Source organism: Bos mutus, chromosome 6, assembly GCF_027580195.1.
Source record: "Bos mutus isolate GX-2022 chromosome 6, NWIPB_WYAK_1.1, whole genome shotgun sequence".
Classification (NCBI taxonomy): Eukaryota; Metazoa; Chordata; class Mammalia; order Artiodactyla; family Bovidae; genus Bos; species Bos mutus.
In genome coordinates, this window is record NC_091622.1 from 90,908,849 (window position 1) to 90,927,459 (window position 18,611).

The window sequence follows — 18,611 nt, forward strand, 5'->3', positions numbered from 1 at the left end:
GAAAAGTGGAATAAAATAAATCTTAAAAAATCTTAAAAAAGATTTTATTTTCTTGGGCTCCAAAATCACTGCAGACAGTGACTGCAGTCATGAAATTAAAAGACATTTGCTCTTTGGAAGGAAAGCTATGATAAACCTAGACAGCATATTAAAAAGCAGAGACATCACTTTGCTGATAAATGTCTGTATGGTCAAAGCTATGGTTTTTTCCCCAGTAGTCATGTATGGATGTAAGAGTTGGACTATAAAGAAGGCTGAGCGCTGAATAATTGATGCTTTCAAATTGTGGTGTGGGGAAGACTCTTTAGAGTCCCTTGAACAGAAAGGAGATCAAACCAGTCAATCCCAAAGGAAATCAACTCTGAATATTCATTGGAAGGACTGATGCTGAAGTTAAAGCTCCAATACTTTGGCCACCTGATTTGAAGAACTGACTCACTGGAAAAGACCCTGATGCTGGGAATGTTGAGGACAGGAGGAGAAGCGGGCAGCAGGGGATGCGATGGTTGGATAGCATCACTGACTCTATTGACATGAATTTGAGCAAAGTCTGGTAGATGGTGAAGTACAGGCAAGCCTGGTGTGCTGCAGTCCATGAGCTTGCAGAGTCGGACACAAATTAGTGACTGAACAACAACAACACGAGGAGTCAAAATGACATGGCGGGAAACCAAGAAAAAAAAATACAGATAACAGGCATAGACCCGCAAGGTCTGGATGATGGAGGCAGAGACTACCCAGATTCAACAGCATTTACTCCAAACCACAAACAAGTTCTTCTTATATAAAGAAAACCATACCTAGGTGTATCAGTAAAAACTGCCAGAAAATAAACCCAAACCCAAAGACAAAAAACAATCTTAAAGCTTCCAGGAGGGCAAAATGACACGTTACATTGAAATGAGGAATAATTAAATTTAGAGCTGACTTCTTAGTGGAGACACTGGAAGCCAGAAAACAATGGAAAACTCAAAAGGAAAGAAAAATGTTAATCTAGAATCCTATACTTAGCAAAAATACTTCTCAAAAGTGGGGATAAAATAAAGACAAGTTTAGACAACAGAAACTGGGAGAATATGTTAAAGGAAACATTAAAGGCATAAGTAAAATGACAGCAGGCACGAGATAAAGTGTGAATGTGTGTGTGCATCTAGATGAATTTTAATGGCACAACACAGTGGAAATAACCCCTCATGGTATTTTACCTTTAGAATTAAAATACGTGACAACGATTCTGTGTAAGCTGGAAGGAAAGTAAATGGAGTTAACATGTTCTAAGGTACTCACAATTTATGAAAAAAGGTAAAAGCATTCACTTATATTAATCTAATAAAGCAAAGATATATGCTGGGTAAACGGTAAAAGTATAAACATACAACTGAAGTAAAATCTAAGGAAATTGTTCAACTTCAAACAAGTGTTCTTTTGTTCAAAATATAGTATTAGTTCATAAAGATTCGTCACAAGTTAAAAATTTTAAAATTAAGAAGTAGAATTTATTTAAGAATATTGCTTTGATGTTAGATATACATTTACATTCTTCTACAAAAGACAAGAAAACCTGGAAACTCCTTCTATTTCACCTCACACCTCGATTTTCCCTACTTACATTACTGTCCAGATTTATAGTAAACTTTCACTGAATAACCATCATTTTCAGTTTTGTTCTTTTCCATTTATTTTGTCTTCTTCCATAGGAGGGCTGATTATGTGTCTGCTGGTTTGCCTTCGCCTTCCAAATGCAACCTATACTCTACCATTATCTTTCACATTTCTTAGTTTTAAAAATTCCTCTTCTGCAATTTTCTCTAGGGGTCTGTCATGTCCCTGATTATGATTCAGCCCCTCCTATCCTAATTTTTATTTTTTTCCATTTCTAGTTTGAGTTGTGCCATTTTGTTTTTCAACAGATTCTACTATCTTTCAATTTCTTCCTTTATTTTGTTTTCTAAAGCACACTTTGTCTTTGGAAAGTGTATGGAGAACAATCTGTCTCATATCTTTTTCTTTTCACTCATTCAGAAATTATTTACTGAATATTTTTACTGAATAATCTACTGAATTACTTAAGGGCCTGCTATGTCCCGGGAAGGTTCTGGGTACTGGGGTATTTCCCAACCACTAAAGTCATTTGCCCGTGTGCAGATCTGTCTAGCAGGAGGTGACACCCAATCAACAACATAATTAGTAAGTTACATAGTATAAAAAATGAGGGGACCAGCAGCAAGTGAAAGGGAATCCACTGTAAGCTTTAAGCAGGCCGAATTTTTGTGCTTTCATTAAAAACTCACCTGCAGATGGGAATACAAAGCAACCAGGCGGATCTTCCAACTCTGCTACGTGTAACGTGACTGGCTCTCTGGAAACATAAGGATGGTCATGCAAAAACATTTCATTTTCAAATTCAGTGCCAAGATTTATCAACAAGAACAAACTGGTGAAGGCAAAAGTGATGGCTTAATGTATAAACCCAAGATGGTAGCCATGACCCTAAACTGCAGAAGTCCTAAACTACTCTATGAGGGAGAACCAGAGTTATGTCATCCTTATGTATTCAGTGCCTATGAACATTTTTCAGAATGAAAATGTAATAACATATAATCTTGGTTGCAAAATTCTTTTTTATAATAATATGTATAAAACCCAGTATTTCTCTCATGTATTCTAAGAGATGCACTCTTAATGACTCATTTAAAATTTAAAAACCAAGGGAAAAACTAACCTCTCTTGGTAATAATAAGTGTCACTTTACAAAACTATCAGACCTATTTAAATCAGTAAGTTGAACTAAACCACAAAGTTCTCTGTGGGTTGGATACCAGTTTGAAAATATTATGACAGCAGTTCTCAAAGTGGTGCCCTTGAAAAGGGGGTTTGTGAGGTCAACACTAATTTTATTAGAATACTAAGATATTATTTTCTTTTTAACTCTTAGTCTCTCATAAGTATACAGTGGAGTTTCCCAGAGCCTCCATGATATCTGATATCATACCAGAAAAATGCAGAGGCAGGTATGAGAATATAGCTACCTTTTATTAAGCCACGCATTAACTGTAAAATGAAGTCTTCTTAATGATTTTTTGTTTGAAAAGTTATTTTTCATAATAAACTATTTTATTATAGAAACCTGTAATATACTTACTTTGCTTATCTTTAAGTATCAAATTGTTTTTTTTTAATTAAAATTTAATTTTATTTTCCAATACTAAAAATAGAAATGATCTACGTAAACAAAAGCTCTTTGGAATCCTCAGTGATATTTGTGAGTGCAAAGGGGTCCTGAGACCAAAATGTTTGAGAATATTAGGAGGAAAGCCTTAGAAAAAGTCATGGCTGTATTGTGTAGTCTTCATTATCAGGGCAAGGTGTCTGTTCTGAGACCAAAACGTTTGAGAATATTAGGAGAAAAGCCTTGGGAAAAAAGGTCACGGCTGTGTTGTACAGTCTTCATTATCAGGGTAAGGAGTCTGTTCTTGCTGCACTAGGCAATGGGGAGCCTTTGAAGGTCTTGGCGCTGGGACCATAGTCTGAGGTGTGCTTCAGGCAGAGCAATTTGAAACTCATTCACAGAAGTGATTGGAACTTACAAGAGACTAGAGATTTAAGACATCCACACTGAACACAGTAGGGGCTACCACAAAGGTACATGAGAGTGGTAAAGTGGCTTTAAAAGCAGTGTGGAAAAAAAAAATAAAATAAAATAAAAGCAGTGTGGTGGGATGAATAATGATTGTCAAATATATCTGTCCAAATACCAACAGCCTATGAATGTTACCTTACATGGCACTAGAGACTGCAGATGTGATTACATCAAGGGTCTTAAGATGGGGAGACTGTCCTGGAGTATGTGGAGACACACCTACATTATCTAAATGGCATCACAAATCTCTTTACAGGAGGAAGGCAGGGGGGAGATTTCACACAGAAGAGAGAGGGTGATGTGACAATCCCAGCAGAAGACTTGAGGATGCCACGCCAGAGGCTGTGAGCCACAAGGCAAAGAGTGCAAAGAACGAAGCGCTAGAGGCCCAGAAGCTCTAAAAGAGAAAGGGAAGGGAATGCATTAATCTCAAGGGCTTCTAAAAGGAGTGTAACCTTGCCAACATCCTGATTGTCCAGGTACCCAGAAGCAGAACCAGGAGTGGTTATAAGCCTGAGCTCAGAAGCAGGCTAGAACTGAGTTCAATTCTGGTTCCTTTATTTACAAGCTGTATGACCTTGGTAAATTGCTGGGCAAGCTGCGTCTTCATTTCTAACCTATATATGGGGATAATAATGCCTATATCATAGATATGATTAGACAGACTAAATGAGATAAGTCAAAAACACCCAGATAATAGATGGCTGCAGATATTATTAACAGGATAAGTGAGTGTAATGTTACACACCTACGTTAGAAGACAATCAAAACTTGTTTCTTTTAGGCTAAGAGAAAGCTGTATTTATAAAGATTCAAGTTCACTGAATATTGATCAAACAGTAGGGACAGTAAGAAACTATCTGCTTTAATTCATTCACAAACAAATATTTACAGAAAAGCAGGCAAAATGCTTGGTCCAAAATCACTGCAGATGGTGACTGCAGCCATGAAATTAAAAGACACTTACTCCTTGGAAGGAAAGTTATGACCAACCTAGATAGCATATTCAAAAGCAGAGACATTACTTTGCCAACAAAGGTCCGTCTAGTCAAGGCTATGGTTTTTCCAGTGGTCACGTATGGATGTGAGAGTTGGACTGTGAAGAAGGCTGAGCGTCCAAGAATTGATGCTTTTGAACTGTGGTGTTGGAGAAGACTCTTGAGAGTCCCTTGGACTGCAAGGAGATCCAACCAGTCCATTCTGAAGGAGATCAGCCCTGGGATTTCTTTGGAAGGAATGATGCTAAAGCTGAAACTCCAGTACTTTGGCCACCTCATGAGAAGAGTTGACTCATTGGAAAAGACTCTGATGCTGGGAGGGATTGGGGGCAGGAGAAGAAGGGGACGACAGAGGGTGAGATAGCTGGATGGCATCACTGACTCGATGGACGTGAGTCTGAGTGAACTCTGGGAGTTGGTGATGGACAGGGAGGCCTGGCGTGCTGCAATTCATGGGGTCGCAAAGAGTCGGACACGACTGAGCGACGGAACTGAACTGAACTGAAAGATACAGTAATGAATAGGCCTTTCTTTGCCTAACTGGAATTTAAACATTAGAATTCATTTTCATATTCTATGATATAAACAGGACTCTAATATCGCTATTTTTTCATAAGCAGTAAGAATAGAAAGATAAAAGTTTTTCTTGGCAGTCAGTCAATAAATAGACCCTACGACTATAAGCAACTTGAGGACAGGGCCCATGTGTGTCTCATCTGCCGTTACATCCCATGGGCCTAGCACAGAACTCGGCACATCACAGGCAGTGAACGATATTCTAATGAATGAATGAATGAAAAATAGTAGTAAAGGGGACATTTTGAAAGTCAGGGGCTGGTCAGATGGTTTCTTACCTGCTAAAAGTTTCACTTGATTTGCTGCCTTCAGTGGATTCCCTTAATGAGTTGTTGCTTCTGTTGGCAGAGGGTGGGAGAAGTTAAAGACTATGTGATGTTATTTTAACTTAGTGATCAAACCAAATTGTTCCTCTGAATACTGCTTTTAGACAGATGCAGATTCAAAACAGTGAGACTGGGGTGCTTGCTCTTCCCAGTGGAGAGAATGTATGGAGAGAAGCTTGAAGACAGAAGGACATGGACCCCTCTGGGAATCAGAAGCAGTCCATTTTGGCCAGAGCTCAGTACAGGAGGAAAGCAGGCTGGTGACCAGCTAGGGAGATACTTCAGTGTCAGTCTGAGAACCATGTGTTGAATGCAGCAGATGCTGGGAGCTACTGAAGACCTGCTGCTGCTGCTAAGTCGCTTCAGTCGTGTCCGACTCCGTGCGACCCCATAGATGGCAGCCCACCAGGCTCCCCCATTCCTGGGATTCTCCAGGCAAGAACACTGGAGTGCGTTGTCATTTCCTTCTCCAATGCATGAAAGTGAAAAGTGAAAGTGAAGTCTCTCAGTCGTGTCCGACTCTTCTGGACCCCATGGACTGCAGCCCACCAGGCTCCTCCGTCCATGGGATTTTCCAGGCAAGAGTACTGGAGTGGGGTGCCATTGCCTTCTCCGACTGAAGACCTGCAGGCAATGCCTTCTGTGTCTGACTGAGTAACAAACTAAGAGTAGCTTTTCTCCTTTTTGGCTAAAGACAGTTCTCAGAAATTGTTTTTGCTTAGGGGTTATGGATGTAATCTCTCTTTTTAATGCTCTTTTTAATGGTTTCATTTAAACATTCAGCTATTAGATTATTGATAAAAATAGGACTGTTTTCAGTAAGGTTCTTATAACCCTATATTGAGGCTGTTGCGACTTCCTTTGAGACCACCTTCTTCTCGAAAGTTATGTAAGCTACTGTGACTGTAGGAAAAGTATTCTATTTTTGGAATGGCATACCACAGAAATATCTTCATCTGGGTAAACAGCAGCAAAAAAAAAAAAAAGAAAAGCCTATTAAGTTGACTTCTAGAAAGTAAGTTACTTTAGTCTATTTCACTAAAATCCTTTTTTGTTTCAGTTAAACTCTATTAAGGCTTTCCATCAATTCCCATCTAAACTATCCAGACTTCCCCAATTATCTGGTCACATGTACAATTCTTAGGCAATTAATAAGATTCAGAATCTCAGATTCCTCTTACCTATGGCATATCACTAATCTCAGGCTTGATTCAGTAATGCAATCTCTTACTCTATCATCTTTCTATAGATAAATATAACCCTCAGTTAATTATACAAAGAATAATTTCCAGATTCCATGTATTTTTAGAATCAATTGCGCATATGTATTTAACTCTTCTTTAATGCACAAGAGTAGATTTTAGGTCTCCAATCAAGTTTTGCAAAGGGCTACCCATGGAGTTTGTCAACCTAGAAATGCTTTTGTTCCTGAACCTTTAAAAGCTCTAGGCTGAGTTTAGGCTTTGGTGACAAGGTCATTTGTAGAATTATAGCAAATTAACATAAATTATCTAAAGGCAGGGGCCAAATATATTCATGTTCAACAGAGTCCAATATAGTCAAGCACATCTGTAGTGGTTGAAGTGATGGAATTTGATCAGGGAAGTCATGGTAATCTTGTGGAACGATTAGTTCTGGAAGCCAGGGGCTCTAATGTTTACTTTGTTTACTTCTGACTTTGTCTCTTTGTCTCCTAGGAGGCGGCAACTCAATCTATGTCAATGTAATCATTGGTCAAATGAGCTTAATAAATACTGCCCCAGTGAAAGCATATTATAGAATTATGACAACAACCAAAGTGCTCTGCTATCCATAATAGCCAAGATATGGCAACAACTTAACTGTCCTTTGACAGACAAATGGATAAAGAAGACGTGGTACATACATACAGTGGAATACTAGTCAGCAAAAGAACAAAGTAATGCCATCTGCAGCAACATATATTCGACCAGAGATGATGATACTAAGTGAAACAAGTCAGAAAGAGAAAGACAAATACCACGTGATATCACCTGTATCTGTAATCTAAACTATGACACAGACTGACCTATCTATGAAACAGGGACAGAATGATGGACACAGAGAACAGGCTGCTGGTTGCCAAGGGAGAAGGAGAGTGGAAAAGGGAAGGAGTGGGAGTTTGGGGTTAGCAGATGTAAGCCTTTATACACAAAATACATAATCAACAAGGCCCTACTGTAGAGCATAGACACCTATATTCAATATCCCGTGATAGACCATAATGGAAAAGAATATTTAAAACAGAATGTACGTGGATCTATAAGTAAATCACTTTGCTATACAGCAGAAATTAAAACAACATTGTAAACCAACTATACTTCAATTTAAAAATAGAAAAAAATAAGTAAAATGCATGAGAACTTTTTAAAAAAAGTATTCTGCACATATAAGTGTTCTTGGATAGAGTGACAAGGGGATGTTTCTGACGTGATTCAGAGAATGCAATGTTATGTTAGGTATCCAGACAATCACTAATATTTTACTACTATCACTCATCTCACACGCTACTAAAGTCATGCTCAAAATTCTCCAAGCCAGGCTTCAGCAATACGTGAACTGTGAACTTCCTGATGTTCAAGCTGGTTTTAGAAAAGGCAGAGGAACCAGAAATCAAATTGCCAACATCCACTGGATCATGGAAAAAGCAAGAGAGTTCCAGAAAAACATCTATTTCTGCTTTATTGACTATGCCAAAGCCTTTGAGGATGTGGATCACAATAAACTGTGGAAAATTCTTCAAGAGATGGCAATATCAGACTATCTGACCTGCCTCTTGAGAAATCTGTATGCAGGTCAGGAAGCAACAGTTAGAACTGGACATGGAACTACAGACTGGTTCCAAATAGGAAAAGGAGTACGTCAAGGCTGTATATTGTCACCCTGCTTATTTAACTTCTATGCAGAGTACATGATGAGAAACACTGGACTGGAAGAAGCACAAGCTGGAATCAAGATTGCCGGGAGAAATATCAATAACCTCAGATATGCAGATGACACCACCCTTATGGCAGCAAGTGAAGAGGAACTCAAAAGCCTCTTAATGAAAGTGAAAGTGGAGAGTGAAAAAGTTGGCTTAAAGCTCAACATTCAGAAAATGAAGATCATGGCATCTGGTCCCATCACTTCATGGGAAATAGATGGGGAAACAGTGGAAACAGTGTCAGACTTTATTTTGGGGGGCTCCAAAATCACTACAGATGGTGACTGCAGCCATGAAATTAAAAGATGCTTCCTCCTTGGAAGGAAAGTTATGACCAACCTAGATAGCATATTCAAAAGCAGAGACATTATTTTGCCAACAATGGTCCATCTAGTCAAGGCTATGGTTTTTCCTGTGGTCATGTATGGATATGATAGTTGGACTGTGAAGAAGGCTGAGCGTCCAAGAATTGATGCTTTTGAACTGTGGTGTTGGAGAAGACTCTTGAGAGTCCCTTGGACTGCAAGGAGATCCAACCAGTCCATTCTGAAGGAGATCAGCCCTGGGATTTCTTTGGAAGGAATGATGCTAAAGCTGAAACTCCAGTACTTTGGCCACCTCATGCGAAGAGTTGACTCATTGGAAAAGACTCTGATGCTGGGAGGGATTGGGGGCAGGAGGAGAAGGGGACGACAGAGGATGAGATGGCTGGATGGCATCACTGACTCGATGGACGTGAGTCTGAATGAACTCTGGGAGTTGGTGATGGACAGGGAGGCCTGGCGTGCTGTGATTTATGGGGTCGCAAACAGTCGGGCAGGACTGAGCGACTGAACTGAACTGAACTGTTAACAAATATTATTAGTAAAACAGACAAATCCAATTAATATTTTGCTACCTCAAGTTAATAAACACCACCTGAATATCTTAAAGAAACTGGAGATTGTTTACATATAAGCATTATGTCATAGAGTATGATTTTGAGATATTTGCTATATAACCAAGAAACAAAGGTTACAAAAGTGGGTTGTTATAATACTAACAACATATAATTAATGGTGTAATGCTAATAATATAGTATATATAGTGTGCTAAAATCCTCTAAGTTAATTTAATAATAGCATACAGTAAAATTTTAAAACACTATTTGATTTCTGTAAGTACATGCAGTCAGTGGCTGGTAGACTGGTTGAATCACTTTTTGGATCTGACTTCATATTAATTTAAGTCACTGGCATGGATGCCTAGAGAGCCAAAGCTTTCCAATTAGTTTATATTTGAGGAGTACACAGTTCTCGGGGTTCAAGTTTTAGCTCCACCATACGTGACTGTAAGTAAGTCAACCTTTTGGAACTTGTGGTTTTCTTATTTTTAAAATGGGATAAATAAATCCTGCTCTGTCTTGTCTCAAACAGTTGCTGTGATAATCAAGTAAGATTATGGATGTGAAATTTGCTGGGAACTATAAATTACTGTATGAATGTAACTTTGGGTCACACTTCACCCTAATTTCTGAATAGAACAAATAATATTTTCTCTCGATATCAAGTAGTTTCACTTCTGCTAACTCCTCTACTTTCATATCATTTTTCCTGGTAATGTCCCCGTACCCCTCAAAGTTAATGTGACCTCCACCTCCCACGTAGACAACGTGATGGCCAACCACTGTTGAGGGACACTTTCCCACTCTGAAGCACATTCAGTCTTACACAGCCACAAAGGAGACCCCCAGAGATGGTGCTCTCCCGTCTTCTTCGCTCTTGCCCAGAGGCACGGCTGGCTCCTCGTTGATCACACTTCTCAACTCCTGGAGAAGCTGTTTCAAGTCCCTCGTTGGATCTTCCTTTGCGTTAGGTTTCATAGAGTGCTGAATTAAAACAATTCACAAGACAAGGACACTTTGTTTTTTTCAGATTTGAATGCCATTTCCTATTATAAAATTAATTCAACTGGTAAATTATGGAGAAGAAAAAGAGGAAATAAAAAACCTGTAATCTTACTACTCAGAGATAAATCAATAATATCCAATCAACACAGTGCTATATCTAATTCATATATGCATATACCTACTTACGGGCTTCCCAGGTGGTGCTAGTGGTAAAGAACCTGCCTGCCAATGCAAGAGACTTAAGAGCTGCAGGTTCAATTCCCGAGTCAGGAAGATCCCCTGGAGGACAGCATGGCAAGCCACTTCAGTATTCTTGCCTGGAGAATCCCATGGACAGAGGAGCCTGGCAGGCTACAGTTCATAGCGTCACAAAGAGTCAGACACAACTGAAGTGACTTAGCATGCATGTATATGCCTATTTATACATATGTATATATAAACTATTGAGAAGGCAATGGCACCCTACTCCAGTACTCTTGCCTGGAAAATCCCACGGGCAGAGGAGCCTGGTAGGCTGCAGTCCATGGGGTCGCTAGAAGTCGGACAGGACTGAGCGACTTCACTTTCACTTTTCACTTTCATGCATTGGAGAAGGAAATGGCAACCCACTCCAGTGTTCTTGCCTGGAGAATCCCAGGGACAGCAGAGCCTGGTGGGCTGCCATCTATGGGGTCGCACAGAGTCGGACACGACTGAAATGACTTAGCAGCATATATAAACTAAACTATACAGGATTAAACTATACACATCTATTTAGAATACAAATTCTATTTAAGTTCCCATAGACTATAAACTAGGAGGCACTGGAACATATCCAGGGACATAAAACAAGGTGGAAAAATTTCATGGTCTAAAGGTATTGGAACTATAGAGTCTGTTCTCTTATCACTGTGGAATTATGGTTAGAAATCAATATCAAAAGGTATTTGAAAATAACCCACATATTTTCAAGTGCAATGTGACATTTACCAAGAGAGATCTTTGGTTTAGCCAAGAGAGATCTTTTGATTTAGCTCTTTAATAAAGCCACTGATTGAGCCTTTATTACTCTCAATAAAGTTAGAGGACTGAAAAAACGCAGAAGGTAATTACAGAGAAGAAAGCATTTAAATGAGAAATTAATATCAAGGATATTTTTAAAACCCTGTGCATGTGGAAATTAAATATCCACTTTTAAATGATGGGTGTATCTAAGAAGCTGTAACAAGGAAAATTAGAAAATATTTGTAACAGAAAAAAGATGAAAAGAGAATTTACCAGAATTTGTTGCATATAGCTGAAGCTACTCAATGCAACTAAATACGATGTGGAATCTTGAATAAGATATAAAAACAAATAATGGATACTAGCATAAAATTTTGTGAAATTTGAACAAAATCTGTACTTTAGTTAATAACACTGTATTATATATGTTAATCTCTTTTTCCTTTTTTACAACATAGTGAAATCATTAACAATTTTTTTTTAACTTTAACAATATGGTATGGACATCTTACCATGCCATTAAATATTTATAACTATATCCAGGTAAAATAATTTCAATAATTTGTTAAGGGATGAACTAATTTTATAAAGCTATAGAATTTTAGAAGTAAGGGACCCTCTAGCAATGAGTGAATCTACCCCCCTGCCACCACTTTACTGATGAGGAAAGAGACATTTAACATTTTCAAATTATGTTGCTGCTGCTGCTGCTGCTAAGTTGCTTCACTCATGTCCAACTCTGTGCGACCCCATAGATGGCAGCCCACCAGGCTCCCCCATTCCTGGGATTCTCCAGGCAAGAACACTGGAGTGGGTTGCCATTTCCTCCTCCAATGCATGAAAGTGAAAAGTAAAAGTGAAGTCGCTCAGTCGTGTCCGGACTCTTAGCGACCCCATGGATTGCAGCCCACCAGGCTCCTCCATCCATGGGATTTTCCAGGCAAGAGTACTGGAGTGGGTTGCCATTGCCTTCTCCGCAAACTATGTTAGTTGGGGAATAATATTAAAAGATTTTTCAGGTAGCTAGTGTTCCTCAATGAATATTTATAATATAAAAAGAAGCACAGATGTTCCCAATAGGCACAAAAAGAGAGGAAACCGAATAATAATCAGAGGTTGCCCTGGTGAGCAGGTGGACTTAGCTGGAGGATACTCATGGCTAAAGCATCATAAAGGTATTTTAGCCAGAAGTGTCTGATCCAAGGTAGAGTGACACCTGCCAGACATACAGGTTGTTGAAGGATAAACACTGCAAAATTTTTGTTCTTTAGGCTTTACTTTTCTAGGGTCCATGCCAATCAAGTGTTGATGCTACTGGTATAACCCTCACATTGTCCTTCCCTTCCTATTTCCACTGATAAACCACATAAAATATCCAGTTGAAGATGTCAAGAGTTCTAACTAACTGAATGTGTGGTAAGTATGATTTTACCAGTTTACTGATGGTCATCTTACTGAGAAATTACCATGATGAGTTCAGAGTTTCATAAATTAAGATTCCATTAAATTTTATTTCATTGATTTAAAATATACAAAGATGTGAACCATTTTTAATAGCTTTTACTTTTAGAGAAGTTTTAGGTTCACAGCAAAAATGAGTAGAAGGTACAGAGACTTCCCATATACTGTATATGCTGAACCAGTTTCTTAATCATGAATAAAAGCATTTGTTGCTTATAAACAGATCCAGTTTCACCAAACACAGGCTTTGTTCTTGTCCTAGCCCCGGTGGACCTCATATCTGATGTGGAATAAAACTTCAGAAGACTTATCTTATTGCAATATTCAGTCACTTCAGTTCTAACCTTGAAATCTCAATATAACACCTGGACCTTCATATCTTCTGCCCACTAGGAAGTTTACTTAATAAGCTTTGTTATTAAAAAATTTTAAGCCCATGACACTTATTATAAATTATCAGTGTAATAACCTACAAACAAATTCATAAAGTTTATTTCATTATAACAAGGGAAATGCTTCTTTTAGTCTCCATTTCCTAATCTGTAAAAATGGGGAAAATAACTCTTATTTTATAAGGATGGCATAAGGAATGAGAAGTACTTAATGTATGCATAGTAAGTACTCAAAAAAGGCTGGTTTCCACTTCCTTCTCCCCTTAGCATAAAAACACATGAAGTATCTTATATGTTTCATATTTACAGATTTAGAGTAACCAGAAAGGTTAACATGACAATGTATATAGTGTGTTAGTACCAGGACACAGTCACGAAGAAGATGTCATCAGGGTTAGCTGTGCAGTCTAGCTACGATGCTCCCCTTGATATATTGACAAACTGATTCTAAAGCGTATATGGGAAGGCCAAAACCTCAGAATAGGAAAGACAACAGTGAAGGTGAACAAAGTTGGAGAACTGCCATTTCCCAGGTTCAAGATTTACTGTAATAAGAGTGCAGTACTGGTAAAAGAATAGACAAATAGACTGATGGGACAGAATAAAATAAAGATCCCAGGAACAGTCCCATACAAATATAGTCAACTGGTCTTCAACAAAGGAGCAAAGGTATTTCAGTAGAGAAAAGGCAGTATTTTCAACAAATGGTACTGGAACAACTGGCCATTCACATGCATTACAAAAATGAATCTAGATGCAGACCTTATATTTGTCACAAAAATTAACTCAGAGTGAATCATGGACCTAAATGTAAAATTCAAGACTATAAAACTCTAGAGGATAATACAGGAGAAAATTTAGATGACTTTGGGATTCATGATGACTTTTTAGATACAAATTAAAAGCATGATCCATGAAAGAAAAGCATCAGTAAGTTGGACTTTTTAATCTTAAAAACTTTTCCTTGCAAAAAGATAGTTTAAAAAAAATGGAAACAAAAATCACAGACTGACAGAAAATCTTTTCAAAACACATAAGTGACAAAAGACTGGTAGCTAAAATATACCTCCAAAAAGAACCTCTTAAAACTCAACAGTAGGAAAAAATTTTAAACATCCATTAAAAAATAGGCAAACATGTGGAATAGACATCTCACTATAAAAATATGTAGAAGGCAAATAAGCATATGAAAATATGCTCAACATCATATTTCATTAAGGAATTTCAAATTAAAACTATAAGATATCACACTACACTCCTATTATCTAGGCTAAAATCCGAACACTGACAACACCAAATGTTGACAAGGATGGGGAGCAACAGGAACTCTCGTTCACTGCTGGTGAGACTGCAGAATGGTACAGCCACTTTGAAAGACAGTTTGGTGGTTTCTTCCAAAACTAAACATGCTCATACTATAAAATGTAGCAACCATGCTCTGTAGCGTTCACCTAACAGAGGTGAAAACTTACGTCTATGCAAAACCTGCACATTGATGTTATAGCAGGTTTATTCATAACTTGCCAAAACTTGGTAGCAATCAAGATATCCTTTAATAAGTGACTGGATAAACTGTGGTACATCCGTACTATGAAATATTATTCAGTAAAAAAAGAAATTAACTATTAAAGGATGAAAAGATACGAAAAAATCTTGCAAGCATATTGCTAAGTGAAAGAAGCCAATCTGAAAAGACTATCGCTAGATGACTCTGGTTATATGACATTCTGGAAAAGACAAAAATATGAAGACAGTAAAAAATCACTGGTTGCCAGGGGTTCAGGGGAAGGGAGCAACAGATGAAAAGGTGAAGCACAGGGCATTTTTTGAACAGTTAAACTATTCTGTATAATACTGTAATGTAATACATGTAATGCATTACATGTATTGTAAGACATGTAATGTATTACATGTATTGTAAGACATGCAATACATGTAATGTAATACAAGTAATACATGATAATGTAATCATCATACATATGTCAAAATGCACAAAATGTACAATATGAGGAGCACGTGATGTTCAGTAGTGTTTGACTCTTTGCTCTCCTTTGGACTCTGGCCTGTCAGGCTCCTCTGTCCATAGGATTTTTCAGGCAAGAATACTGGAGTGGGTAGCCATTTCCTACTCCAGGGGATCTTCCCGACCCAGTAATCAAACTCATGTCTGCTGTGTCACCTGCATTGCAGGTAGGTTCTTTACCCACTGAGCCCTCAGGGAAGCCCCACAATATAAGAAGGGAACCCAAATGAAAATTATAGACTTTAGTTAATAACAATGTGTCAATATTGGTTTAACAATTATAACAAATGTACCACATGAATGCAACATGCTGGTAATAGAGGAAGCTGGGGGGAGAGAGGAGGACAGCAAAGAGAATCTATGGGAACTCTCTATTTTCTGCTCAGTTTTCTGTAAGGCTAAAACCACTCTAAAAAAAGTCTATTAATTTTAAAACAAAAAGAAATCATGAACTTTGGAAGTAAAAGTGACAACATAAAGTCATATCAATTTGCATGTTTATCAGTAAGGTGTGACAGGAAAGTGGCCGTTATACCATATGCTTCCCATTGCCATTTGACCATTCTATACACAAAGTTGTTTGTTTTAGCTTTAATATGTAATAATTATTAGCTGATTATAAATGAGCTTGAACATTTTTCATGTTTATGGACTATATGCATTTCTTTTGGACTATATACATGTCCTTTCTATATTTTTCTTTTAGAATATATGCTATCTTTTTCCAGGTATGTAAAAACTCTTTATATTTTATATTAACCCTTTGTTTGCTAGAAATATTTTTCTAGTTTGTGATTCCATTTTAGTTTATGGTGGCTTCTGATTTAAGCTTCATTTACTCAAAATAGTCAATTATTCCTTTTCATGTCTGTAAATCTTATAATGCTTTCACTTGTAATACTTTTCATTAAAAAGTTTATTTTTAATACTTTATTGTTTAATTCATATGGAACAAATTTTGATTTATAACATGAATACACTTAAAAAATTAGAAAATAGCTAGGAAATGAATGATTTAAAAACATTCTTTACATATGAGTAGCTGGTTATGTATGGCTGGTTATGACTATCTTGTCTGGCTGATAAAGAAACAGCTACTTACAAGTTCTTCATGAGGTTACTGGAACCCATCAAAGAATCTTGCTCTCCCTCACTTCAATCCCTTGACCCTTAGGATATACATTAAGGCTATTTCTAGGGGACATATATTTTCAGGTTAAAACTTATACAAGCTTTTTGATTTCAAGGGATGAATATGAGCTTATACTGTTATTGTTAAACTTAAGGTTTATTTTGTGATTTGATTAGCTTCCTATTACATTTTGACTCTGAAATTGTCTTATGTCAGACTTGTTTCAAAAATAAATTGCAAATTATAGCTCAAATGCACCTCCATTTTCTCCAAATACTGTTCTCTCTAATGGCCTTGAGTCCATTACAGGCAAACATGAGTTATAACTTAAGATAAGTAATGTCTAGGAGAGTGTGTGCTTCTCAACACATTCTATCTCCACTCTCCAAAGACAGAAGATAAATGAAAAAGCTAAAAATAAAAGCTTGATCTCATTCAGTTTGAATCAGACTATTCTATTTTAAGAATGTCTGACCAAATCCATCTCCTATAATACTTATATTCCTGTCAGAAGATTGTAATAAAAATGGAATATGAATATACTATTTAGAATATAAATATATTATTTATATTGTATATTAAAAATGGGTGAATAGGAAACCAAAGTTATATAAAGTCTTTCTGAAAATCTTGCTCACATCATAGATCAAGCACAGCTAGCACAAATTACAGTGCATGTGTATGGAATCTGATATATAAATAAATTATATTATCCTGGAATTATTCTATATTAAATGCTAAAATAATGTTTATCTAAAACTTTAATCTAGAATGCTTCTGTGTCAGGCTACCAATTATGTGTGTGTATCTGTGTATGTATGTATGTGCTACTGCTAAGTCACTTCAGTCGTGTCTGACTCTGTGCGACCCCAAAGACGGCAGCCCACCAGGCTCCCCCGTCCCTGGGATTCTCCAGGCAAGAACACTGGAGTGGGGTGCCATTTCCTTCTCCAATGCATGAAAGTGAAAAGTGAAGTCGCTTAGTCGTGTCCGACTCTTAGCAACCCCATGGACTGCAGCTTACCAGGCTCCTCCGTCCACGGGATTTTCCAGGCAAGAGTACTGGAGTGGGGTGCCACTGCCTTCTCCATGTATGTATGTACATACACATATATACACACATGTTCTTGGTTTCTGAGCTTGGATCAATCAGATTAAAAAAAAATTTTTTTTTCCAATTCTACCATTTTCTCTTCTATTATTAATAACACTAGGGCAATCAACTGGATAATTTTTAATGTTTTTGGACCCCTGAAATGGTATAATCCTCAGTCACAAGGACCTAATGAAATACACAATTAGTTCAGGTAAAGTATTTATTTACAGCATCATCTAATTATTTTTTTATAAATAGCATTCAACTGTGTGGTGTACATAATCAGTACAGCAAACTAATTAAGAAGACAAATTCTAGACTCGGGCCATCTTGGTTAAGTTTCGGCACAACTGTATTTTTGGAGTGTGAACTCTGTACAACTCATTTAGCTTCTCCAAGCCTTAGTTTCTTTCTCTGAGAAATTGTTATAATAACAGCACTTACCTCATGTGGGTAGTTGTGAGGAATAAATTATATAATGTATAGAAAGAATATCGTACAGTGCCTGGTGTTCAGTAAATAATGACTATTGTTAGATTCATGGTACAAGAAGACTAAAATGAAATGAAATAAAGGGGCAATGCAGAACAATTCACGCAGTGATATTCTACTTTTGTTGTACTTTGAAACGTTAGACTTGGCATTTATTCCATTTAGTGTCACTAATATGACACTAAAGAAATTAACAAGGACAAAGAGGAAAAGAGAGATAATATTAGATGAGTAATGATGATAAAATCTGGGGAGATGAAAAGCAAATGGGTAATTCACAGCTAATTCAGTGGAACAAAGAAGCTAAAACATTAAGGACCTGCACAGAAGTAGCCAAGAAACAGAGGACTGCTCTGCATCAGAGAATACCAGCAAGAAAGATTCGAGTAATGGAGGCCTCGTGCACTTCTGAAGGTCAGGGGAAGGCACAGGGCAGCAAAAACGGGAGGACTGGCTAAAAGCTTATGGCAGAAGCTTTGAGAATAACAGATGTTCTCCCCATGTGGTTGGGTAAGAATTCATTCTTTTCCTCTAAATAAAATTAGAGGCTTAATCACTGGGTGAGGTTGGACCAAAGGAATTTAAACTCTAAGAGGACATCTGGCATGGCAGAAGTAAGGCTGCAAACTGAAAATACAAGCATAATAAATAAGACTATATAG

General features: G+C 37.5%; 1 protein-coding gene across 10 annotated transcripts in view; it reads right to left on the reverse strand.

Annotated features, from left to right (window-relative positions):
• Positions 1 to 18,611, reverse strand: part of CCDC158 (coiled-coil domain containing 158) — an 83,760-nt gene that overhangs the window by 9,777 nt on the left and 55,372 nt on the right. For 6 of the 10 annotated variants that reach the window (XM_070372533.1, XM_070372532.1, XM_070372537.1 and 3 more), the window contains 3 exons: positions 10,191 to 10,348; positions 5,493 to 5,552; positions 2,292 to 2,359 (listed from right to left, as the gene is read on the reverse strand). In XM_070372533.1, coding sequence (XP_070228634.1) covers positions 2,292 to 2,359; positions 5,493 to 5,552; positions 10,191 to 10,348 — 286 coding nt within the window. The remainder of the gene's footprint in view (positions 1 to 2,291; positions 2,360 to 5,492; positions 5,553 to 10,190; positions 10,349 to 18,611) is intronic. The other 4 variants (XR_011464525.1, XR_011464524.1, XR_011464523.1 and 1 more) reach the window with 2 other exon arrangements.